Source organism: Globicephala melas, chromosome 20 (genome assembly GCF_963455315.2).
Source record: "Globicephala melas chromosome 20, mGloMel1.2, whole genome shotgun sequence".
Classification (NCBI taxonomy): Eukaryota; Metazoa; Chordata; class Mammalia; order Artiodactyla; family Delphinidae; genus Globicephala; species Globicephala melas.
In genome coordinates, this window is record NC_083333.1 from 27471211 (window position 1) to 27496033 (window position 24823).

The following is a 24823-nucleotide window of genomic DNA, read 5'->3' on the forward strand; positions in this document are numbered from 1 at the left end:
ACACTGTCCCAGCGAGGATCAGAGCCCGCACCCCTATTAGCAGTTCCTGGGACAAAGCAAAGTGGCCCCACAAATGGAAAAATCTCGTTATTCAAACTACTCTGTCGGGTCCGAGGTGGACCTCGTTCTTATTCGTAAGACCGCTCGCAGCACTGGAGCGGCATTGATTTTCCTGGCAACAGTCGCCCCCGCCCCCACCCCCAACTGGAGTTGCACACTTCGGCTGAAGGCTGTTGAAATGTTAGGGTCCTTTACCCGAGGGTTGGCTCTCAATCCCCGAGGCAGGTGGAGGGAAATCAGAAAAGATCCTGCGGGCCGCTCTGCCCAGTACCAGGAACTCGCCCCCGCCCGGCCCTCCCCCTCCTCCTCCCCCTCCCCTCTCCCCCCCACCCCCGGGCCTCAACCAGCCACTTGGTAACAGACACTTCCACTTCCTGAGCCCTCTTTCTTCTCCCGCCGCGGGGCGCCGCGCTGAGAGCAGAAACTCACCCCTGCGCGCTCCCATTGGCCGGTGTCGTTCACCCTGCCAGAGCGCCTCCTCTCCGTGGTGTCTGATTGGCCCTCGGTGGTCCACACCCTCCACGCGGCCCCGCCCCCAGGAATAAGCAGCCTGGGCGGGCTCTGGAACGCTCAGACTCCGCGCACGGCGGGGATTGGTCCGTGAGCTTCGGCTTCGGCTCCTCGCAGTTCGCCTCCGCCGCTCCCAGGACACCTGCTCGCTCTGCCAGTTCGGCGGCGCGGGCTTTCCCTGCTGCCCTCGCTCTCGTCTCCCGGCCCGCAGGGTGAGAAGAAGGGGTGGACCGTCCCGTCTCCGGACCCCGACCGGACGCCGCTGAGCCGTTGCAGGGCGAGATGAGCACGGACGCGGCGGCCGGGGCGCCTCTACCCCGGCTCTGCTGCCTGGAGAAGGGTCCGAACGGCTACGGCTTCCACCTGCACGGGGAAAAGGGCAAGGTAGGCCAGTTCATCCGGCTGGTGGAGCCCGGCTCGCCGGCCGAGAAGTCGGGACTGCTGGCCGGAGACCGGCTAGTGGAGGTGAATGGCGAGAACGTGGAGAAAGAGACCCACCAGCAGGTGGTGAGCCGCATCCGTGCCGCACTCAACTCCGTGCGCCTGCTGGTGGTCGACCCCGAGACCGACGAGCGGCTGCAGAAGTTGGGCGTCCAGGTTCGGGAGGAGATGCTGCGCCCCCAGGAAGGATCCGGGCAGGCCGAGCCGCCGGCCGCCGCCGAGGAGCAGGGGGCTGGCGGCGAAAATGAGCCGCCCGCCGCCGCGCCGGAGCCGCACGAGGCCGAGAAGAGCCATCAGGAGCGGGTAAGTGCGGACCCGGGCCGGACGGCGAGGCTGGAACCGGGTGGGAGGGAGAGTAGTCCAGAGACCCAGGCGCCCCGGACGCCCAGCCCTGCTGCCGCCTTGTCTTTCTGAAACTGGATCCTCACGGGGGAGACTGCTTCCGCCCGCCAACTGGGCGAACTGGCAGTTACAGCCTTGAGGCTGCGTCCCGCGACCCCTACTCCCTCTCCCCAGACTGGGCTGGGACCCTGAGCGCCTTTGGGAGTGAGGGTGAGGGCGAGCGGCTCCAGGGAGCCCAGTCCCCTTTTCCTCGACTCTGTCGGTGGTGTCTGCTCCGGTCCCTTGGGACTCCCAATCCCGCCCCTCCTGGTGAAGTGACCAGCTTTCTCCACGGCCCCTGGGGGTGGTAAATGGAGCTGGGGTGAGGCTAGAGCGGCCCCGACTTCAAAAAGCTAGAGGAATAACTACGCTCTTTCTGTGTGGAGCTGCAGCGCTGGGAGGGGAGGGGAGGGGAGGGGGGTCACACGCTGGGTTCTCAGGCACTTCCCCCCTTCCCCACAGCCCGCTGGCTGGCGTGTGTATCATGAACTTCAGCCTGGCTGGACTTCATCCTCCTGAAGTCCGGTGTGACTTCTAAGAAAGAAGCTCCACCGTCCCAAGGCGATGTATGGGGGTGGGGCTCAGGGAGGAGGCGCAGAGGCGTCTGGTCTGGGGGATGGTGGGAGCTCTGCCACCCAGGGGGATTTATGATTCTCAGGAATGTGAGGAGTAAGCGCTGGCTAGTATCTGGGAGCGGGAGGGAAGACCTTGGAGGAGGAGAAACGGCGGCGGGAGTGGTCCAGCGTTCCTGGGCTGGACAGCGGACAGCAGGTGGTCTTGCCCGGGCATCAGCTGTCTCACTCCAGTCCCTGGACAGCAAGCAGACTGGTTGCTTTCTAACCACGTTTGGTGTTTCCTCTCATGACTCCAGTTTGGATCGGCCGTAGGAGGGGCGGAGGCAAAAGGGAAGTTGTACTGAGCCTACCGTTCCCCGGAGAGTGAAGGGGGGGCCTCAGGGTGGGGTTGTGGGGAGCAGGACCAGGGCATCCCCTGGGCCCGTTTGGCGTCACCAGCTCTCCACCTGCTGGCAGGGGTGTCCGTGGTGCCAGTAGGAGCCTCCCTTGACAGAGAAAGGGCACAGTTCAGCCTTTAAGGGTAGTAGGTGGAGCCGGAGAGGGCCGGTTGGGTTGGTGGAGGTGAAGTCACCAGGAGCCCTGTCCAGCCAGAGCTGGGTGCCGAGAACGCCAGGGCCACCAGGCTCCTGCTTCCTGCCGCTAACAAGCTGGCATTGGCAAGGGTGGGGGTGGGGTCGGAGCACCCCTGGCAGGGGTTTGACACTGGGGAGTTGGAACCCATGACCTCTGGTCCCAGGCAGAAATCCAGTTTGAACTTTGTGCCGAGGGCATCGATTGACCATTCCTGTTCTGTTTTTGTTTTTTTTGGACTTCGGCACTGGCACAAGTAATCGGCCTCCCGGACCCGCCCCCCTAGGTTGCAGTCATGTTTAGCTCCTCCTGGTGCCCTTTTGGTTTTGCTGCTGGGTGCAGGAGGGCCTGCGGGGAGCTGGGGGGCGCAGAGGCCAGGACGGAGGCTTGACCTAGCACATGTGCTCCCCACCAGGCCACCTGAGAAGCAGCAGAGGTTGGCTTCTGCTCTCTGGGTGAGCGCAGGATGGGGTTGCCCCAGGTAGTGGCGTGACACCTGCATTTGTGTGTATGCTCTGTTGGGCCCGTGGAAGGGAACAGAACCCTCCAGCCAGTCCCGGGGACACCATCACCAGGCCTCTTGGGGTTTCAGGTCAACGAGCAAATCAGAACTTCTCTGAGCCTTGGTTCTCCCATCAATAAAATGAGGGCGTTGGATTCCAGTGACACCTGCCTTCTCTAGAATTTTACAACTAATGGAAAGTCCTTGAGCCCCTAGCGTGCTGGACTGAGCATCTTGTATGCCCAGGCATTTGAATCCCAGCTGTGAGCGGGGTGTCTCTTAGCCTCTGCATGGCCGCCGAGCAGCGTTAAGTCCTGGTAGGAGGTTCCCATGAAATCTGGTACGGTGGACCTGCAGATGACCCGCCCTGTCGTTGCAAAAAAAGAAAAGAAAAAAAAAGTTAATAGACATCATAAGAGTTCATCGTTCCCTGAAGAGACAAGGGATGTCTGTGTAAGGGATATACCCAGCGTTTGAATGTTAACTGATTAGTTTGAGTCTGAATTCGTTTACAAAGTGGGGGCTGTTAAGACATCATCGTTAGTTCTCAGAAGTGAAAAAGGTGTTGGTGGGAAAGTGTCATGCAGAGTGGGTGGCGGGTGACATCTCACTGGGAAGAGCGGCCTGGGTCGAGAACGATGCAGGGCAGAGGGTGAGGGGTGCCCGTAGTCCTGATCTCGGAGGAGGTGGCGGGGTGCTTCCAGCTCGGCACACCTCCACCCACGGGGAGGGAGGAGCAACAGCACCCCTGCTCACGGCCCCCCGCAGTCACAGGATGAGGCCTAAATCCTTGAGCTGGGCAGCCGGCACGGGGCCCACAGCGGGGGCTGGGCAGGCCTGAGCCAGCTCAGCTGCACTCGCTGGGCCACCGCGAGCGAGCCAAGTTTCTCTAAGCTTCCATTTCCTCTTGTGTAAATTGGGGGTGACAGCAGGGGCCTCGTGGCGTTGGCGGGGTTACATGAGGATGCCTGTCGAGCCAGTAGCTCAGAGCCTCCACTAAGTAAATGCTCAGTGAACGTTGGTTGCTGAGATCTGAATTAATACATATTTCACAGTGATGATTACATGCCCACCCAGGGGGCAGCTAGCCCTGGATCTGCCTCTCCCGTAGGGCACGTGCTGCCGTGGCCAAGCCTGGCATCCGAAAGCGCTCCATCTGGGGTCGCTGTCATTGAAGAATCAGCCCTTCACAATCCGGCAGCCTTCTCTCGCCACCGCCCCTCTTGTCCCCACCAGCCCACCAAACCACACCGAGGGTCCGAATTCCCTCCCAGCATGCCATGTGCTTTGAGCCTTCGCCCCTAATATCTGCACGTGGGAACCCTCAGTCCTCTTCCGCACCAAGCACGCTCCCCAAGACCACTCACCTCCCAGGAAACCTTTCCTCGACCCCGCAGGCATCGTGAGCTCTTCCCTCACCTCCTTCTGCCCCCTGTCCTTCCACCTTTTCTCACACGGAACACGCAATATCTCAATCATCTGTTCATATCTGCTCCACCAGCCCGTGCTGGGTCCCAAGGGCAACAGCTGTGGCTGATTTATGTTCATATCCCCATCACTGTCCCCGGCACCGAGCAGGGAGGGGCTCAATAAATCATTTTTGCGTGAATGGATGAATGTGAAACAGCCATGGGGGACTTTGTCCTAATTCATCTCGGCCCAACCCACCTGGGCCTGTTCATGCCTCGAGAGCACACCCGGAGATTGGAATTCCAGATAGAGCTTTACTCGCTCCTTTTTCTTGCCTACTAGCAGCTTCCATTTTAAAACTAGAGAGCCAAAAGTCTGTGAATCCCAGCCCTGCTGCCCTCTGGCTCTGGGACCCTGATTGTTCAGCGTTCCCCACGAGCCTCAGCTTCTAGCTCTGTGAAACGGGGACCCCGACCCCACCCTGCAGGGTTGTGGGAGAGATTTGATGAGATGATGCGGAAGGTGTGTGTTAAGTGCCCAGCGTGGGGTGGGTTCCCGCCACGCCTGACCTTGATCCCAGAGGTACCCCAGGTGGCAAAGTCGGGGGTGGGCACCATTAGCTGGCAGCCTCCAACCTCTTTCCCGTGTTCCCGTTTCACGCAGACCGAGCTAGAGTCTGCGAGGGCAGAGCAGGGCTTGAGCTGCAGGATGTTTGGATTGGAAATGGACAGGGTGTGACGGCTTGTGTGCTGGTTCCTCCTCTTAAGTCACATACTTGGAATTTCTTTCTCCCCTGGGATAGCCCCTGGTTCTGACCTTCTGGTTCCTGTTCAATCCTGGAGATGATTCTCTTGGAAAGAGAAGGGGCTTTTTTCTCAAGGATCCCCGTCCTGTCTCCATGGGGGGGCCCTTCTCTTCCTCCCCAGGCTCCCCATCCCATGGATCCCTGAGGAAGTCAGGGAGCGCTTAGGAATTAGGGGAAGACGGGGCCTGGCCAAGGTCTTGAGGGTGCTGTGAGCCTCTTACAGAGAGAAACCAGAGCTCTAGACCCCAATAATGGGAGCTCCTCTAAGCCTGCTAGTTGCCCGGCCCTAAAGGTAGTGATACACACTTCACTGATTTTTTTCTTTTTCTTCCCTCACCACAGCCCTGCAAATCAGGTATTATTTTCTCCATTTTGTAAGTTGATAAATAATAAGTAACTGGTAGTTATTATATGTGTCTGGCGATGTGCTGTGTACTAAACACGCCTTATCTCAGTTAATCCACACGACCACCCTACAGGGTAGCTACTAGCCCCATTGTCCATATGCGGAGACTGAGGCTCCATCAGTGCGGGCGGTGGCCCCACGGTTCTCAGTAGGGAGCCCGTACCCTGTAGCAGGGCTGTGTCTGAGAACTCCGCTCACTCTGACTCCAGTGTCTGCACGTCCATCCGGCTTGGGTTGTGCTTAAGGGCCTGACCCTCCAGCTGGGTATCTCTGCCCATCACATTCTGGGCCATACTAGGGCCATCACAGCAGCATAAATTCAGGCTGCTGGAACCAGCTCCCTGCAAGGCTCCAGGGCTCCCAGGTGCTTCTGTCCCCAGCGGACACCATCAGGAAAAGTGTCAGCCCCGATGGAAGGCCTCGGCCCAGAAGGGGCAGGCTCCAGGCCCCATCCCTTCTCACACTATGGGCCCAGCCGGGAGTCTGGTAACCAAGTCTCTACCCTCATCCCCAGGGCCTGAGAACTGTCCTTGCTGGCTCTGGGGCTCCCTGTAGCACAAAGGACTACCCCTGAGAGGCTGACCTTGGCTGTCGGCCTTGGCCTTCCTCCCCCACCCCTCAGGGTAGGACAGTTCACCACGTCCCCCGACCCCAGACCCTGTTTGGCTTCCTGCTCCCTGAAAAGGACAAGTGGTACGGATGCCCCAAGGCCTGGGTTCTAGTGCCGCCCAAGGCTGGGGGACTGAGGCCGGAGCTCTGACTTTCCAGGGACAAAGGCTCCGGCCTCTCCCTGTGCTTGTTTATAAGGTCGTGATGCCCAGTTGAAACAGCAAAGGCCATGGGGACGTAGGGGACAGCCTAAGAGTTGAGAGTGAGACCTCTAGGGTCTGTACGGGCCTTTTGGGCAGCCACTGGCCACGTGTGGCTCTTAGCGCTTGAAATGTGCTGGTTGAAATTGAGATGTGCCGTAAGTAAAAATAAAATGCACACCAGATTTGGAAAACTTAGTACAGGAAAAAGGATGTAAAGTATGCCATTAATAACTTTTAACTAGATTACGTGTTAGAATGATAATATTTTAGATATGTTGTGTTAAGTAAGATATTAAAATTGATTTCTCTTGTTTCTTTTTACGTTTTAATTTGGCTACTAGAAACGTTTAAGTTAGCTACGTGACGCATTCTGTTTCTATGGGCACTGCTGCTCTGGAGCTGAGGTCAAAGCCGACCCTCTTCTCCCATCAGCTGTGTGTACTTGAGCGGTTTATGCCACCTCTTTGAACCTGAGTTTCCTCATCTGTGCAGTGAGGGCAATAATACCCTCCTCCCAAAGGGTTACAGTTGGGTCCTGACAAGAATATACACTTATAAAGCCCTGGTGGGGTGCTTGGCACTTAGTAAGTGCTCACTAAACGTAGAGCCCCGATTTCACAAGCTCCGAGAAGGTCCTTACAGAGCCTCTCGGGACAGCCCACAGGAGTTAAATCCAGCAACTTCTGGAAGGAGGGTGAGGAGGGATGACGGTAGAGAGCCTGCCAGCCTGGGTGGTGTCCAGCCAGGCCGCAGCCCAGGTACCAGCCTGCTCTATCCCAGGCTTGCCCAGGCCTGGGGAGAACTGAGCCAAACTCCCCATCGGGTGGGTCTCTGGCCAGCACCGGGAGAAAAGAGCCAGAGGGAGAACCTGGCTCAGGGTCCCTGCGTGGGGGTGTCAGAGAAGCAGCCCCCACTTTATCATCTGGATCCCACCCTGCGGGTCTCCGGAGAAGGGCCTTCCCGCTGAGAAACGGCAAAGCACGAGATCAAGGCCTAGAGTCGCTCCTTTTTTGCAGAGGGAGGCGGCCAGCATTCCTCAGTGTGCACAGACCTTGGGCTGGGGTGTCTTCTAGGGAGAAATAAATGAAGCCACATCAGGGCCAGAGATCATGGGTCAGTGACAGCCGAGCCCTTGGTCACCTCCCTTTGGGTGAGGAGAGGATGCCTTCAGCCTAGAGCCTGGACACTGGCCAGCAGTCTGAGCTCCTGGTCACTTCCCAGCCTGCCCTGAGGACAGTGCCCCCGTGCTGCCCAGTCACACGTCACCCCCAGGCAGAGGCAGCTCGCTCCATCCTGGTTTCCTTGAAGAGTTGGCACCAGACCCAGGCCTGTGTCTCCAAGAGCCCCGTGAAGCGGCCTGAGCTGCAGCCCGGGCTCCTTACACCCAGTATACCCCACCCCTCCCCCACCAGAACAGCCAGGGCTCCATCTCTCCACCCCCCCTCCCTTGTTGGGGCTGATTCCCCTGCGTGGGGGCAGGGTATCATTCTTATCTTATTTGCATAAAGAAGAGCCCTCGGCTGGCCGGGCTGGGGGGAAGGGCAGCCTTGGGAGGTGACGAGTCACCTCTGTTGTTCCCCTAGCCACCCCGGTGGTCTTGCTGCTCCTCCAGCCGCCCCTTCTGGGGCCCGGAGCTGGCTGGCCTGGGAGAAGCAGCCTGGCTTGTTTTCTATAGGGCCCATCACCATGGCACCGGCCAGGGCGGGGCTGGGCCCAGTGGGGCGTTGGCCCCCAGCCGCCCTCCCCAAGGAGGAGCAGGGAGCGGCCCTGGGCCTGCTCCCCAGAGACGGTCACCAGGATTAGGGTATCGACTTTCCCCAGCTTTCCAGGTGGCTGCTGGTGGTGCCTATTGAATTCCGTGCCCAACATCCGCTCCCTGGGCTGAGTGGGTGGAGGTGACTGGGCTCCCTGGGTGAAGAGGACGGAATGGAGCCAGCAGCCGGGGCAGGCCTGTGCAAGGCTCGGGGCAGCCCGAGACCCGCAGGGTGGGAGAAGCCCCCATGGGAAGAGTCTAGAGGCAGCTCTCCTGACAGGGTCTGTTCTGGAAGGCAGGTCTGGCATTGTCTGGAAGTGAGAGACTCATCCAGCCCCCAGCCACCCCGGCCCATTTGCACAGCCCGTCGGCCACCACCGCCTCCTGGGCTTTCCTCTCACTTCTCTGCCAGTCTCCCCACTGAGCAGATCCTGATCTTTCCTTCCGAGCTGTCATCCACACTGGAAGACCCGCCTGAATCTCTGAACACGCTGGGGCCGTGTTCCCCTCCGGAGCTGCCACCATGGCACAGGTCCCCTCCTGAGCTCCTGGGAGCCGCATGCCACCCCCAGGATGTCCCAGATGTTCCATTTCTTCCCCCTGCCCCAGCTCTGGGGGTGTGGGCCCAGAGCAATGGTGGCCAAGCTCCGGCCAGCACCTGACACCTCCCGTCCCCATCTTCTCTTCTCGGTGCTGACCACACACCCTGAGGGAGGTGCCCCCAGGACTCCTGACAGCACCAGCTTCCACCAGGCTGGGATGGGCGCCTTTGATGGGCTGACTCAGCAGCTGGCAATGACGCCTCCTGGGGGCAGCTGGGGGAAGGGTGGAGAGCAACGCGGGAAGAATGGGAAGCCCCCCCCAGCCCCATGGGAAGGGAGGGAGCCTCTGGGGACTGGGGAAGATGGGAGCTGGGTGGGGCTCTATACCTGTCTGAGCGCTTCGGAAAACGCCTGGGGTTTCCTTGTCCCCCGCCCCAGCCACCCCAGAAAGCAACGGAACAGGTCCCAGTGCAGGGGGAAGGGAGCAGCGGGGGCCTGGGCTCTGCAGGTGAATCTGCCCTGAGATCCTCATGGTTTGGCGCCAGCAGAAGGAAGTGAGGTGCACACGACAAGTCACCAGGCAAGGGTCCCCGGGGGGAAAGGTGCTGAGGATCAGTGAGGGAAGCCCGCGGCACAGAGACCCATCACGGGGGCAGCCAGTGCCGCCCCGCCAGCCAGGAGGACGCCCGAAGCCGCCGGGCCTGCTCGCCGCCGTGTCGCCCCGCGAGAGGCCGCGAGCCTGAGCCTCGGAAGGAAGCCTGCGGTTTCATCATCTCCTTGCCTCTCCCAGCAGAGGCTGCAAGCGGTGTTTGCAACTCCCCACCTCCAGTGGGCCTCCTCCCAGCCTGGGCTTGGGTCCTTCCAGGGATGGTGGCGGGAGCACAGGTCCCAAGTCAGAGCCCGGGGTGGCGTCCTGGCTTCTCCACCGTGAAGTTCTGACATCAGGCAATGGGCTTCCTGTCTCAGTTTCCCCATCTTGAGGATAGGGGTCAGGCTTAACCCTCACCCTACCCCTAACCCTATCTCGAGGATGGAGGGAAGGCTCTCTGGAGTGAGGGGCGGCGGGGGGAGCAGAGACACCAGAGCTGCCCTCTCCCTTCCCCGTGATTCACCCTCCCCGCTTTCTCGGGGTGACTGCAGAGCACTGCCCGGCTGGGGCAGAAAGCTGCCTGCCCCGTGGTAGCAACTGGTCGGACCTGTTCCTGTTCCCCTGGGCCTGGGGGAGGGCTGGGCTGGCAGCTCCGCGGAGGGATTAGCTTGAGGGGAAAAGAGCCTCACTCCCGGAACTAGATCCCGGTGGGGGGCGGGGGCTGCAGGCTGCGGGAGGGCCTCCCCCCACCCCAGGGGAAGCAGCGGGAGGGGGGCATCAGCGGGGGGGGGGGGGCCTGCAGTGAGGACCAGAAGGGATGAGGAGAACTGGAGAAAAGAGGGTGCCTCCGTGGGCGCCCCCACTTTTTTATGCTCACTTAACTGTCTCAGCTGTGGTCTGGGGTGAAGTGAGATCGCACGGGGCCTCTATCCCAGATTAGGGTAAACCCAGGCCTAAACGTCGCCTCACCCCTCCTTCCTGTCTTGGCCTCTCCACACCCCCTACCAACATCCTGAAACACACAAAGGCCCACCCAGGCATCTAAAGGAAAGCAGAGTCACCCTCCTCCGGCCACCTCCCTACCCCTCCCGGAGCAGAGGGGTGGGGACTGAGGCTTCACTGCAGACGGCAGCCGCCTCCTGGGGCCAGCGAGTTGGGGCAGGAGGCCTGTAAGCCCTCCTCTCCCTCCCCACCCCTCCCTTGCCTTCTCCTCTCCCAGCTGGGGAGTGAGGTCTCAGAGCTACCCGGCACCCCACCCCACCCTCAGAATCTCACTTCTCAGCTTGTATTGATATTAGCAACGATGGCAAACCGGGCACAGAGATTTTAGCGTGGTCAGGTGTTCCCACATATGTTAATTACCCCCTGGACCTCCTAGCAACCCTGGCACTAAGAATGGTCTACAATGAACCCTAGGCTCTGAGAAGGAAATTACTTGCCCCAGGTCACATAGCTCCTCAGCGGGAGATACCTGGCAGCCGGGTGATAACCCAGAGCTCGCAGGCCTTGGAGAAGGGGGAGAGGCACCCCAAGTCGGTCATGGGCTCAGGCCTCTGGCCCCCTCACACTGTATTCCCTCCGTCTTGTAAACGTACCCCAGGGCTGCAGCTTCTAAGCTAAGCTGCTTAGGCTGGTGAAAACTGTTTTCAGCGGAGGGTCTGAGTGTTTAAGAGCAATCTTCCTGTGCCTTTTCCGTGGGTCCCCCTCTCCAGGCCATGGCCACAGCCACACGGGGCTCCCTTCAGCCCAGCCCTGCTCCCCACCGCTCCCCTCCCCATTCAGGCTCCTTGGGGACCCAAACGGTCTTTGGGGTTCTGTTGCTGCCTTTCCCCTCAGCCTTGGTTCTGCCGGTGGGATGTGCCTGTCCCGTCCGGGACCCCTGGCTGTGCCTCCCTCTGGTCTGTGGTCATCTGGCCCCCAGCTCCCTTCTGGCTGGGCCATTTTGCTTGGTGGGGACGAGACAGGAGTCCGTGTGGGCGAGGAGACGCTTTACTGTAAACATGCTGACCAGCTTTGAGTAACCAGCTGCCCTTGCTTCCCCCGCTGCAGACAACAGCGAACAAAAGGGCTGGGGGTCACCAGGCACTGTCCCAGGTACCAAGCCAGGCTGGCAGGGATGCTACCCCCTGAGAGACTGAGGTAGTGATCAAAATAACGTGATGACCCTTAGAATGTCAGAAGGGGAGAGACTTGAGCTAACCTGCTCCCACCCCGCATCTGCCAGAAGAGGGAGCGGTGGCCTGCCCAGGGTCACCCGGCCGGGTTGCTGCAGTGCGGGGTCTCGGGTCTTCTGAGTCCCAGGCCAGCATGTTGCGTCCTCCCCCAGTTCTCCTCGGTGGGGAGGTGGGGTCAGGCACGGAGCAGGGAGGGCAGAACCCGGGGTGCTGTGGGATGACCGTCGCCCCTCCTTTCTCCCCGCAGCACGAGCTTCGGCCTCGGCTCTGCGCCATGAAGAAGGGCCCCAACGGCTACGGCTTCAACCTGCACAGTGACAAGTCCAAGCCAGGCCAGTTCATCCGGGCAGTGGACCCAGACTCGCCCGCTGAGGCCTCGGGGCTCCGGGCCCAGGACCGCATCGTGGAGGTAACGCTTCTTGCTTTCCTCCCAGGCTCTTCCTTCCTGACTGCAGGAGGCCTCCCCTGCGGCAGGCGTCACATCATTGCTCCTTCATTATTAGCCTGTGAGGCTCGGGCAGCCCAGAGATACCAGACAGATGGATGGATGGGAGACGGGGGAGGATGGTGGGGGAGTGGGAAGGAAGGAAGGACAAAAGGAAGGAAACATGGGGGACTTCCCTGGCGGCCCAGTGGTTAGGACTGTGCGCTTCCACTCCCGGGGCCTGGGTTCAATCCCTGGTTGGGGAACTGAGATCCACAAGCCATGCGGCGTGGCAAAAAAAAAAAAAAAAATTTAAAAAAAAAAGGAAGGAAGGAAAGATGGGTGGTGGACGGATGGAGAGATGGACTGACTTCTCTCCTGCCTGGATCTCCCCTGGGCTCTTCGTCACCGAGCAGACACACTCAGCTGTCCACGATTCACCCGTCCATCCAGCTAGACGTCTGGGGCCACCGCCAGAGCTTCCCTCTGCCCGAGGCCTTCATGCCAGGCACGAGGATGCGGGCAGGAGGATGAAATCCTTCTCCCAAGTGGGGCTCTCAGGCACACTCTTACACTCGTGTGCTATGCTCGTTGGGAGAGGAAACGTGAACCAAGTGTCTTGGGGCCGGTCCCAGAATCTCAGTCTTCGAACCTTACAGCTGGAAGCTCAGCTCTCCCAAGACTTCTCATTTTACATGTGAGCAAACCAAGGCCCAGGGAGGGAAGTACCTAGAAAAGCTGGGGCCCAACCCAGGCCTCCCAGATCTTTCCCGTCCCATGTCACAGCTGTGTTTGTTCAGTCTTGGCCGGCTATTTTCTTTGGCTTTTCCCACGTGTCCTGCCTCCCCATCTGACCATCAGGTGGGAGGATCACTTGGCCTGGTTCAGGACTCCACAGGCAAGGGGGGGGCTGAGTGTCCCCCAGTTGCCAACTGGCCGAGGACAGAGAGGACCCCTTGTACTGCTTCCAGCTGCCCCCGCCCACCCCGGAACTGAGACCTGTGCCAGTAACCCCTGCCCCCACCCACAGGTGAACGGGGTCTGCGTGGAGGGCAGGCAGCACGGGGACGTGGTGTCCGCCATCAAGGCTGGCGGGGACGAGGCCAAGCTGCTGGTGGTGGACAAGGAGACCGATGAGTTCTTCAAGAAATGCAAAGTGATCCCATCTCAGGAGCACCTGCATGGTGAGCTGGGCAGGGCGGCCCGAGGCCCCCAGTCAGGGGTGTGGGCCGGTGCTCTAGCCTCTACTGTGTCCCACGGTGTAGGTTGGGAGAGAGGGTCAGGGAGAGGACACCGGCGCTGACATCGGGTCTCTGAGGGTGGCATATGACGGGGGGGAAGCTGGCACGAGGGCTGGCGAGATGGAAGCGAGCTGCCGATTCCCAGGCCAAAGCTGCAGCACTGGAGGGAGGCCTGGGCCCCCACCCCTCTCCCCCCAGCAGTCTCTCAGGGCAGTGCTGATGCAAGGAAAGGGTTAAGTCTCGAGAGGCTTCCAGCCTTAGCTTGGTCAGATCAGAGTCCAATGACAGGGCCCAGTACCTCCCCTTCCCTTCTCTCAGGTTGTCTTGGAAACCCAGGCTCGCTGGCTCTAGAGAGCAGTAGGTCCCTGGGCCCCTGCCCTTCCCATCCCCCGCATCACCCTGCCAAGCCTGGCACCTCCCCCGCCCTAGCCCAAGCCAAATGGGGCAGGGCTGCTGCACCAGGACAGGGAGGAGTTGAGTGGTGCTCTGCTCCCTGGTCTGGACTTTTCTCCCTGGGAAGATGGCTCCTGGAGGGGTGGGGGGCTGGGTGGTAAATCTTTGGACTTTGCAATGGGTGGGGCCTCCCTGAGGGTCATATTTGTAGCAGATGGGTCCACGCAAAGGTCCTGCCACAAACTTAGATCCCCAGCTGGAGGGGCCCAGTGGGTCCTGGGGGTTCCTGGAGGCGGGAATGGGTGAGTTAGAAGTCGCTAGTAGACCCTGGGCATGGGAGGTGGGTACCCCTTTACCCTTGGCTCCCAAGTTCACGGAAACCAGGTCACTCAGATAATCCCCTTTCTCCTTGAGGGGGAAACAAGCCAAGAGAAGCCCCCAGCCTTGGCAACATGGTGTGGGAAGACACAGCTGAAATCTGGATTCCCCTCAGCTGCTCAAATGCCTCCCCCGGCCTCCCCCAGCATCCTTCTCTGCCCCCCACCCCCAAGTCATCAACCCTCAGACATTCCTCCCTCCTCTGTCTCCCTCTGGCTGGGTGGGAACGCCCTGGGAACCTCAGTGCCTGCAGCCTCTGGCCAGAGGACCTGCACAGGGAGACCTGGGGGTGGGTACTCTCCCCAGGTGACCCTCCTCCCAGCTGGATGTAACTCTCCCCGTGGAGAGGAATGCCCCTCCCAGCGGCTGCCTCCCTACCACAGTGAGACAGCCTACAGCTCATGGGTGAGGGGCTGCTTGCAGGGGGATGGGAGTGAGTGTCCCCGTGTCCCAGCAGTCCCCTGCCCAGCCACCGTGGGAAGGCTGGGTGAGCGTCAGGTATGCCTGCCTGTGCCGGGGCCACGGTCCAGGGGAAGAGAAAGACACACACTGATCTTGAGCTAAGAGTTCAGAAGAAACCCACCCAGGCTGACCAGTCCCCAGAGACGGAACAGCTCCCCTTGCAGCCAGGTGGGGTGTCTACCCTGAGTGAGCCCAGGGAGGGTGACCCCAGGGCCCGGTGTCTCTCCCTCTGACCCCTTCTGCCACCACCAGGTTTCCCATTGGCTGGGGGAGGGCACACCCAGGACTCTGCCCTGAGCCCTCTGGTCCCCCGCCCCACCCCGATCCCCACACTGGCCAGTAGGAGTTGGGCTTCTTTTCTTTCAGCTGATGCAGGTACTAATCATAACCAGGGTGTGGTCCCAGTTCTGGTGATGCCGCTGTCACTTAGGAAGCATTTGAAAGATATTGATTCCTAGGCCTGTCCCAGACCCACTGAAACAGAAACTGATACCAAAGCCCAGGAATTTGTATTTCTAACAAGCTCCCCGGGTGGCTGGTAGGCAGCCAGCCTGGAATTTCAGCCCCCTCTAGGACGGCGCTTTTTTTCAAACAGCTCCTTACTCATCAGTGGTTCTTGGGATTAATCGAGTAGGCAGAGGCCAGCATCTTTTTTTTCTTTAATGAAACTGAATAGAATCAAAAAGCATTGCGATGTAGTAAGGGCAAGTTGTTTCGTTAAACTTTGGTCACACACACGCATAACGTATGTGGGTGCTGGGTTGTCAAAATGTCAAAGGTACTCACGGTGGGTGGCAGTCAGGAGACTTTTAAACACTGACCTTGGGGAACGTGATCTGCTTATCTGCCCAAACCCCGCAACTTCACTGCCTTCCATGCCCCACTCCATCGGCATTCCCCAGAGCCCCTGCCTCACCTCCGCTCTTCTCTCCTTCGCCTAGGTCCCTTGCCTGAGCCCTTCACCAATGGAGAGATCCGGAAGGTAAAGGCAGACCCCTAATTGCTTCTCTGGCGCTGAGTCCTGGTGTGCAGGGGGAGGGGGGAGGTGGACAGCATCTGGCTCAGGTGGAAACTGCGGGTTTCCAGGCTGCTCCCTCCTGAGCCCCAAGCTATGTAACTGCCCGTGTATCCCTCAGCCCCCGCCTGGGCCCAAGGCAGCGGGGAGGGAGAGGGGCCTGGCCGGCCCGTCCGCAGCCCGCCATCCTGGGTGCCAAGCTCCGCCTCTAGCTCCCCACCGCACAGAGGCGGCCATTCTTCCCCCCAAGAACAGAGCTGCAGTGTCTGGCCGCGCGCTCCCCGGCCCCTGCTACTTCCAGTCTGGGCTGGAAGAACAAAGCCTGTCCTCCCCGGACAGAGGGAAGAGGAGGCAGCGGAGGCTGGGGGGAGATGGCGGGGCCCGGTGGCAGCTGGGGCCACAGAGGAACCCAGGCACGAGCTGAGCACCAAGCCACAGCCCTGGTCAAGGCCTTGGCTCTAGGATGGGCCGACTCGCTGTCGGACCACAGAACGGGAGCTCTCTGCAGGGTCTGCTCAAAGGCTTCCCTTCCCCGGGGGCTCCTGCTGGGGGACAGACACAGCAAGGGGCTGGCCCTGGACCACCTGAGCCTCTGTCACTCTGCCTGTGGGTCTAGAACTCATCCGCCTCCTTCCTTCAGAGCCCTTCTTGGCAGCTTTGGGGTTAAGACTTCAAGAATCCCGGGGTCAAGTCCAAGTAAACAGTCAGATGGGCTGCAGGAGACTCAGGGAGCATGATGGGCATTCCCCACGCCAAGCAAAGGTGCTCCCAGTGTCCCCACACTCCAGGAGGCCCCTCCCGGGTCGCCGTCCCAAAAGGCGAGTCAGCCCCAAAGGCTGCATTGGGAGGACTGGGGCGGGTAACTCGGCTAATCCCACGATGGATGGTTCCTCCTGCCTGGGTGGTGGAACCGGGCTACCCTCTGATCCTTGGAAGAATGTGAAAATGTAAATCCTCGAGGGGCCCTGGCAGGCTCAGGCGGTGGGGCTCTGGGGTGGATAGCGAGGGCTTAAGTGGAACTTCTCAGACCGAGGCGCCTGTCTTCCCTGGGAATGCCCTTCCTCGCCCAGGACTGCCCACCCCGTGCCCTGCCCACCCACACGCCTCCTCTCTGTGCCAGGAGAACAGTCGTGAAGCCCTGGCCGAGACGGCCTCTGAGAGCCCCAGGCCAACCCTGGCGAGATCCACCTCCAGTGACACCAGTGAGGAGGTAGGCCGGCCGGCTGGGCGGAGGGGGGTGGCACTGGGTGACAGGAAGTCCATTCCCAGGCCACATTTGATCCTGGCACACCAGCCTGTGTGGAGGTCACATGCTGAGCCACGTTCAGTTCTTGTGACCTGGCTTCCCTGGGCACCGCCCCAAGGGAGCCACCTCTCCAAGGCACTAACTCCCGCGCTCTGCCGCCCCCTCCTCTTTACAGCTGAATTCCCAAGACAGCCTCAAGAAACAGGACTGCACGGCACCCTCATCTACCTCCTCCTCCTCCGACCCCATCCTGGACTTCAACATCTCCCTGGCTGTGGCCAAAGAGAGGGCTCACCAGAAGCGCAGCAGCAAACGGGCCCCGCAGATGGACTGGAGCAAGAAAAACGAACTCTTCAGCAACCTCTGAGTGCCCCAGCCACCAGGAAGGCTGGCAGGGCCGGGCCAGCCCCACACCCCGACCCGGCTCCTTTTCCCTCTTCCCCACTTACCCCCAAATCGACATTACGAATCAGCACCAGCATCTCCTCTCTTGGCAAATCTGACTTTTTTCTAGAGAACTGTGTTCTTCCCTTACTTCAGGGAAGGTGACTGTTTTTCCGTCCTGGCCCCGATCAGAAAGCAGACTGTCCCCCACTGGGTGCTTCAGCCTACCAGGTGTCCCGATGCCACCCTCCTGGGACATCACTGGGACCTCCACCGAGCAAGGATCGTGGGACTGGGCGAGAGGTCACCTTCCCACATGACCCCAAGTGATGACTGGGTCCAGGATTGATCGAGGACTCAGGTCACAGCAACATCTCAGAGTGGACGGGGGGCCGTCATCCTAAGCTGTGGCTTGGGCATCTTACTTTTGTTTGATTTTTTTTTTTTTTAAAGAGTGCAGTACCACAGACTTTAGCGGGACGTCCGTTTCCTTGATTAATGTGATTTCACAGGTTGCTACACCCAGGACATAGCAGCGGCCTTAGCCTAGAACTTTTTTGTTTCTGCTCCCACCCCCCAGAGACCTGGGCAACACGGGGAGGGTTTCGCCACCCACTGCCCAGCCCTGAGCCAGGCACAGTTGTAAGGAAATGCTATCGAAATGGAACCGGTTTCTCCAAACCGCCTTGGCCTCTGTGTTTTCCTTTGGAGCTCTGTCCATGGGTGTTCCCGGCGTGGCCTCTGGCAGAGAGGGTAGGGAACAGCTGGAGGGAGGGGAGGTGGGGTGGCTTTATCCCGAGGGCCTTGAGCCTATAGCTGCTAGGTGGCCCTGCCGAGGTCCCCCCCCCCCGCCACCACCCCATGTGCTTGGCTCACCAGGGCTGCCCTAGAGGGACATTCATCAGGGAAAGTGGGAGCTAAACCCACGTGCTCGGAGGGCGCCGGGAAGGCACCTCGGATTCCAGGAGCGTTCAAACTGTGAATTCACGATGGAGCCAGACTTGGAAAGAGAAGGCTTTTGGCTTTCATCTTTCCACCCACAGCCAGCGAGGTACAGGAGTCCCAGGAGTGACCTGAGCTGGTCCCAGATACTCTCATCTTATCTGGCCGTGGACCTGACTGGAGGGACTGGGGGAAAACAAACCTGGCCCACCGAGCCCTGGGACGTGCCTGTGGCAGGTGGCATGGAGGGGACTCTCCAAGGACTCACCCAGGTCCCTTATACCTCTGCCCCTGAGGCCACATCCTGGAGATCTGCCAGGGTGGCCTGCCAGGGCCAGGTTCCTGGGCAGGTGCTCAGAAGCAAGGGAAGCTGGCCCTGGGCTGTTCTCTACCCAACCAGGAGACCACTCAGAAAAGCCAGGTTCCTGGGACTGAGGAGAACAAGTAGGGAGACAGTGGACCAGGGAGGGGACCCGTGGAGCCCCTGGGGTGGAGAGAAGGGCAGGTCACTATCTGGCCATCACTATCTGACCTGTTAAGGTTTGAATCCCACCATCGTTAAGAGAAACCTTTCAAAACCCTTATCACAGCACCACAGGCAGCAGTTAGGCTGAGCCTGGCCGGGCCCCCAGCCTGCCCTTTGACCCCTGATGGAGGGCCCCCGCAGGTTAGCAGGCCTGAGAAGGGGCCCCTCCCTACCTCACCTGCTGGGTGGGGAAGTCTTCAGGACTTTTGACTCTGATTAAGCTGGGGACAGGTGGAAGGAACACGTGGCTCAGAGGGAACTGTCGCTGAGGGGCTGGGGGCCCCAGCAAGCAAAGTTTGTGTGTTCGCTTCAGGCACGTTTCAGATTCGTAGTCTGCTGGGAGAGGCCAGGATCGAGAGGCCTGGGCGCTGGGAGTCGTCAGCCACAGTCCTGGCTCTGCCATCAGAAGCTCTGGGGCCTTGGGCGAGTGCCGCAACTTGCCTGGGACCGTTTCCCCCCCTTGAAAATGTCCTAGGTGTCCTCGAGAGTCTCTTGTCCAATTGTGTTTTGAAACACGCCTGACTTTTTTGACGGCCACCCCGGATTACGACAGGGCATGAGACGGGGTTAGAAGTCAAAGGGTGTCCCCCTCGCTGTGAGGTGGGGAGCCCCGGCCCGGCTCTGCCTGTTAAGCCCCGGTTGCCAAGCAGCCTAATCTTCCGAACCTGTGCCTCTGGCACCCCCTAGTGGCCTTCGCAGGTGCAGCTGCTCCCAGAGGCAGAGCCCTGGAGAGCGAGGACGCAGGTGCCCTCGGGAGGCCACCCTGCAACTGAGGAGGCCCGGAGCTTCCTCGGCAGCGGGGGCACTCCAGCCACAGGCAGCTGCATCCGAAAGTAACCTACGCCACCCTCAAAACTGGCTCCAAAGAGGAAGGAGCAAGGACACTCGCCCACTTTCCAAGCCACCTGTCTGTCCTTCAAGGCCGAGCTCATTTATTTCCAGACCTCCCGGGGTCACACCCACCCGCTTCTGCTGGATGACACAGGACCGAGCTACCCCTCCCCTGTCCCTACGACGCCGGACCAGATGCCGCAGGCCGGCCCTCCTGGCAGCTCACCTCCACACGGGCCCGATGAGAGAACAGGGCAAGCTGCGTGCAGTGCGCTTTACTCCCGCAGAGCCTCGGTGGCCCCTCTGGCCCTCCGGTGGAAAGGGAGGTCCTGCCCATTCACCAGGCGCCCCCTCGTCTCCACCTCCACCCTGCCTCTTCCCGTGGACTCATGCCGTCCACTCCAGATTCCAAGAGTCTGAGTCCAGCTTTGGCCAGGAGGAGGGGCTGGCCCTGGAGTGGCTCAGCCACAAGGCCGGCCAGAGGGAGGCCGAGGCAAGTCCAGCCCGGAGTCCGAAGGGCCCCAAGAGGAGAGTCCCAGGCCGCAGCAAGGCCAGCGCAGCCTGCCCCATAGGCCCCCCTGTGTGCCTGCTGCAGGGCTCTGGTCTCACACCCCCATCCACGCAGGGTGGCTGGTCCGCAAGGCCGGCTGTCAGCGGGGCTCTGACGCCCCAGCTCTGTAGGGCTTCTCTTCCACGTGGCTGGTCTGCTCGAGAAGCCACTGCCGCTCCGGCTCACTCATCGTCAGTCTGAGCGTCACCTCCTGGAAGACACTGCTCACAGACACCTACGTGATCCAGACAGAGCAGGGCCGACTAAGTTACAGGCCCAAGTCCTAGCGCCACTGGGCCCGCCCAGACCCAGGCCTCACCCTCGCACTGGCACCATCCTCACCTGCTCAAAGTGAAGCTTTCGGAACATCCGGATGCTCGGTTCATTTCCTTGCCCAATTTTAGCCTCAAACTTGGTCAGACCTAGCTTGGTCACTCCTCCAAGAGGTTAGAGAGGGATGAGCAGCAGGATGAAGCCCTCCCCCACCTCCCCAGCACCCTCGGCCCCCCCTTTCCCGGCCCGCGATGGAAACGCCTGTCACCGGCTTCCACCCTCAGGCCCGAAGGCTCCCTCCCAACACGCCCTCGCCTTCTCCTGGGGCCTGGCCACTTCTCCCCAACATAGCCTGCTCGGCCTTCCTTACCATAAGACATCATCATGAGGACGGCTTCGGTGCCCAAGCCCTGGCCCCTGCAGCTGGGCTCTAGGAGGAATGACAACAGTCACTGACAGTGCGTGCCCGGCTCACGTCATCCTCACAACCCCTAGGAAGTTCGCAGATATGGGTACCATTCTGCAGATGAGGAGACAGAGGCCCAGAGAAGTTAAGTGACTCGCCCGGTCGCACAGCTTAGAGGCACCCAGCAACCTGACCCCCAAAATGACCCCTTCGGCTCAGCGTGCTGCCCCACGAGGACAGTCACACGGCCCCTTAGAAAGAGGCTGAGGACGCTGATGGACACAGAAACTGGAGGGGCTCCTCCCACGGCATGGGGAGATGCTCCAGGGAAGATCGTTTATTTTGGGAGGGTCCCCAGTCCACCCCAAGGATGGGGCAGACTGCAGTTTGAAGACCCTAAAACCAAAGGTTAAGTTCATACCTAAGCATAAGATGGGAATAAAATGAACTACCAGCGGTGAGCCGCAAGGCTAACAGGGTGCCAGGTGACAGTCTGCCCAGCCAGGTGCTAGGCTCACCAAGGCCGGAGCTGCCCATGGAGCTCTCTGAGTGCCCTACACAGCCTCGGTGGCTTCAGGTTCAGCGGATCTGAGGACCAGAGGGATGGAGGGCAGGGCCCGGTGGAACAAACCTGCAATCATGACCTCAATCTCCCCCAGGGTGAGGTCCCCTAGATCCGTGAGGAAGAGGTTCACATCTCCCGCCATGCAGCTTTCCTCGCTGGTGCCTAGCTGGGCCTGCCACTTCTCTGCATCCAGCACGATGAAGGTACACTCTGAGGAAGGAGGCGACGGGATTATCACCTACACTCCCCAAAGGACTGCAGGGAGGCCAGTCTTCCTACCCGAGCCAGAGAACTGCAGAGAACTACCACTGTCTCTGAGTCGGGCAGGAAAAGGGAGCCAGCACTTCCTTCAGCTGATTACAAAGCCTACATCGGCCTCATGCAGGAGACGATGGCCTTCTGCAAACAGCAACTGTATTCTCAGAGAGCACGAACCACACGGGGCTTGTGGCAAGGGGCACAAGGGGCAGGGCCTCGATTTACAGCCAGAGCCCCAAATGCTTTCCTTTCTCTAAATCCCTTCACGCCTGGTGCAGGGAGTGGGGAAGAGGACGGAAGCGTCAGCCACAGGGACTTGCTTCAGGGGGCAGCACGGCCTGAGAGCTTCAGGGGGCGTCGCAGTCTGAGGGCTTCAGGCACCTCCCAAGCTTTTCACGAAGTATTTTTTTGCAAACTTTCTGTGGCTCCAGCAGGGCTACAGCTGGGAACAGTAAAGGGTGGGAACCCGGTAAGGCCTCTGGAATCAGCCCTCCCGTGACCGGCACAGCCCGGGGCCTCCACTTCTCACTGTCTGCATCTTCCTGCCAGCTGTGCTGCATCACATACTCCTGCTCCAGGGTCAGCGGCTCGGAGGCTGTCAAACGCCGCAGCTCCTCTGATTTCATCCACTCGTGGTACCTGCAGGGACGGAGGGTCGGCCTTTGGCAGGCAGGACAAATTGAGAAGCCTAAGTCTGACGCTTTATGGGATGAAGAAATGGATGGCTGAGGGGAGAACCCCCCCCAGGGCTAACAGAGGGCTAGAGAAGAACCCCAAGAAAGAGTTATAATGGCTCCTATGGTAGAAGGCCACAGGCCCAAGAACTAGAGGCAGGCTAGTCCTAAAGAGAACCGCAGGAGGCAGTTCTATCCATCCAGCCTCCTCTCCTATCTCAGGGGTCAGTGCGGTGGAGCAGCCTGGAGCCGAACATTCCTCAAATTCCCCAGGGGAGGTCCTGGCAAGCCGAACTCAGCAAAGAAGGCTGGACAGATGTCCACAAAGGCCAGGCACCAGGAACCCCCAAACGGAAGACCACAAGTAGAGAACACACGCCTACAGCACCAGTATCCCTGTCTACCAGACATTCGTCACCTGGCCCACGACAGTCCCACCCTGCGACTCGGTCCTGCCCTTTCCAAGCAGTAGACATCACGACGACCCACCTGCTCAGTTTTATGACAAGCTAACGTTTAGTTTCCAAGAACTGAGCCTATTCACTGGCCCCAGAGGAATGGTACTCATTTATAATTAGAAGACAGTATCTTTTTTTTCTTGCACACGTGTAGTTTACATAAAAGAATTCCTGGCTGAAAGGCCAGAAAGGAAGCTGAGGGGATGGGAGGGAGAAACAGGGGGATGGATGACTTCTTCCAGGGAGGTCATAGCCCTCTGTTTCAGTTTTCACTTTTTCCCGTATGCAATTACTTCTCACACCAGTGTTTCTCCTTCTCAGAGAAAACAGCCTCTGAGATTTGGGTTAAGTCAGGCTCACCCTCCTCGCTGCACCTTGGAGAGCTGGCTTGCACCCCATGTCAGGGGAATGGTTACCTAGGCACATGCTCTGGGGTGTAGGGTACCAGCACCACCTTCTTTCCCAGCAGCAAGATGTTCTGATTTAACCTCATGGTAGCAGCCTGCGGGTGGGAGGGCAAAGATTTCAGCACCTGAGTTTCCTCCCACTTAGGGTGGGAGCCCCGGCTCTCAGTTCACTAAATGCCTCCTGGGGCTAAGCTGTCAGAAGAGCCTCTGTCCTTCTTCCTTTCCAAACACTTCAGAGAACACGGACTTTAAACCCTTTGCAAGAAAGGGAACACGGCTGGTGAAAGATGATTAAACAATCCTGGGCTCGCATCTCAAGGGGCCAAATATGGGCTGCCTTTTCTGCCAGTCCCTTCAGCCCCATCACCCGGAACCTCGATGCCCCACACTCACCAAGACTCATCACCAAAACTCCCATCACTCGCCCCAGTTCTGAGACTCCGCCCCACGGTTACTTCTCAGCCCTGTCTTGAACCTATTTCCAACCCCTTTTCCCAGCGACCACCCCACTGGGCTCGGGTCCTCCCTCTTCCTGCCCCCCAAGCCATCGGGGCCTCCCTGGCCACTCTTGGGTGAGGCAGGCTTAAGGCCTCAATCCCCTCCTCTTTGTGAGGAGTTACAGGCTACTCTTCTCGAACCCCCACAACCACTGGGGTCCCGCGACGGCCAAGTTCACACCCACTCCTCGCCGACGAACGTGTCCCCAGCAGGTGTGATCCACCCCTTCCAACCTACCCGGCTTTCCCACCTGGCAGGCGGCCGCCCCTCCCGCATGCGCGTGGGAGCGCACCCCGCCCACTTCCGCCACGCAGACGGCAGCCGCCGGGACCTAATCCCGGTCCCGCCTCCGCGAGGCGCCCAATCAGCGCCGTGCGCCCCGCCCGAGGCGCGCACAAAAAAGGTGGGCTCCCGGCGCGGGCGCATGCGTGCTGCCGGCGCTGGTGCGGGACAGCTGTTGCCGGCAGCAGCCCCGGGTCGGAGACAGCGGCCGCGGCAGCGGGAGCAAGCTTCGCTGCAGGTGTCGGAGCGGGAGGGTGGGATGGAATGGGGTCGTGCCAGACTCGGGGCTCCTCCAGGAGGGAGGAAGAAATGGAGGAGAGGCTCGGAGAGGGCCTCTTGGGAAGAGGAGGAGGCTGGAGGGTGGAGAGCCCTAAGGCAGATTGGGAGACGTGGAGGCCCCGTTAAAAAGGAGAGGCTCTGGGGCAAGGAGTTGGGTTGGGGGGCGACCTAGGAAAGCCCCCAGCCCCTTGCTCTAGGCGGAGGAGGCAGACAGTTGCTTGGCTTCCCTGTGTGGTAGTGAGCTCGCTGTTCCTGGCATTAAATGGGGGGTAACCAGAGTGGGTAAAGGGGACCCTTGTGGTGGGTGACTCTTAGTGGCGTCTGAGGCCCCTTAAATCACTTGGAGTCTGAGCGGTAATGAATACATGCCCTGCACAGACAGGAAAAAGTTAGAAGAAACCACCCAGGTGTCATCATACAGGGAGGTCCTTCCCTCCGGGCTCTCTTTTGACAGATAAGGCCATAAGTGGCTGTGATTAAAGGACTGGGAGGGGGTGGCTCTGTAGACATCCCTCCGCCCGCGTCTAGGTCCGTCAGAAAGCTGAAGTCTGTTTTTTTCCTAGGGAGCCGCGGCCGCCGCCGCCCGTGCACGGAAGGAACCTTGGCAACCAACGGACCCTTCCTCGCTTTCGGAAATGGCGGGTGAAATCACAGAGCCCGGGGAGCTCTATTCTCCCTACGTGAGTTTTACTTTTGGAGATGTTGTGCCCACATCAGTGCCCTTGGCTTCTGGAGAAGCACACTGCTTCCTGTGGACCGTACTTGTGAGTCCAGCGGCTTTCATAGCTGCGGTCTGGGAAC

General features: G+C 60.0%; 3 protein-coding genes across 8 annotated transcripts in view; 2 read left to right on the top strand and 1 right to left on the bottom strand.

Moving 5' to 3' along the window:
* Positions 1-607: 607 nt before the first annotated feature.
* On the top strand, positions 608-17194 carry NHERF1 (NHERF family PDZ scaffold protein 1). Its single transcript, XM_030837567.3, has 6 exons — positions 608-1314; positions 11778-11939; positions 12985-13138; positions 15370-15410; positions 16564-16653; positions 16865-17194. Exons 1-6 carry the CDS (start codon positions 853-855, stop codon positions 17054-17056), a joined length of 1101 nt encoding a protein of 366 aa, XP_030693427.2. The 5' UTR covers positions 608-852; the 3' UTR covers positions 17057-17194.
* A 2262-nt stretch (positions 17195-19456) lies between these two features.
* Positions 19457-23754, bottom strand: NAT9 (N-acetyltransferase 9). Of its 5 annotated transcripts, none has more exons than XM_030837577.3 (7): positions 23699-23754; positions 22973-23058; positions 21954-22063; positions 21233-21376; positions 20566-20625; positions 20265-20359; positions 19457-20157 (listed from the first exon to the last, which is right to left on the bottom strand). In XM_030837577.3, exons 1-7 carry the CDS (start codon positions 23735-23737, stop codon positions 20023-20025), a joined length of 669 nt encoding a protein of 222 aa, XP_030693437.2. In that variant the 5' UTR covers positions 23738-23754; the 3' UTR covers positions 19457-20022. The 5 variants fall into 5 exon arrangements, with proteins under 5 accessions (XP_030693437.2, XP_060146367.1, XP_030693440.1 ...); XM_060290384.1 differs by having other exon boundaries at positions 23712-23733; XM_030837580.3 differs by lacking the exon at positions 23699-23754 and adding an exon at positions 23646-23668.
* A 124-nt stretch (positions 23755-23878) lies between these two features.
* Positions 23879-24823, top strand: part of TMEM104 (transmembrane protein 104) — a 57594-nt gene continuing 56649 nt past the window's right edge. For both annotated transcript variants that reach the window (XM_030837565.2, XM_030837566.2), the window contains exons 1-2: positions 23879-23981; positions 24586-24702. In XM_030837565.2, the coding sequence (XP_030693425.2) occupies positions 23886-23981; positions 24586-24702 (213 nt within the window). In that variant the 5' untranslated portion in view covers positions 23879-23885. The remainder of the gene's footprint in view (positions 23982-24585; positions 24703-24823) is intronic.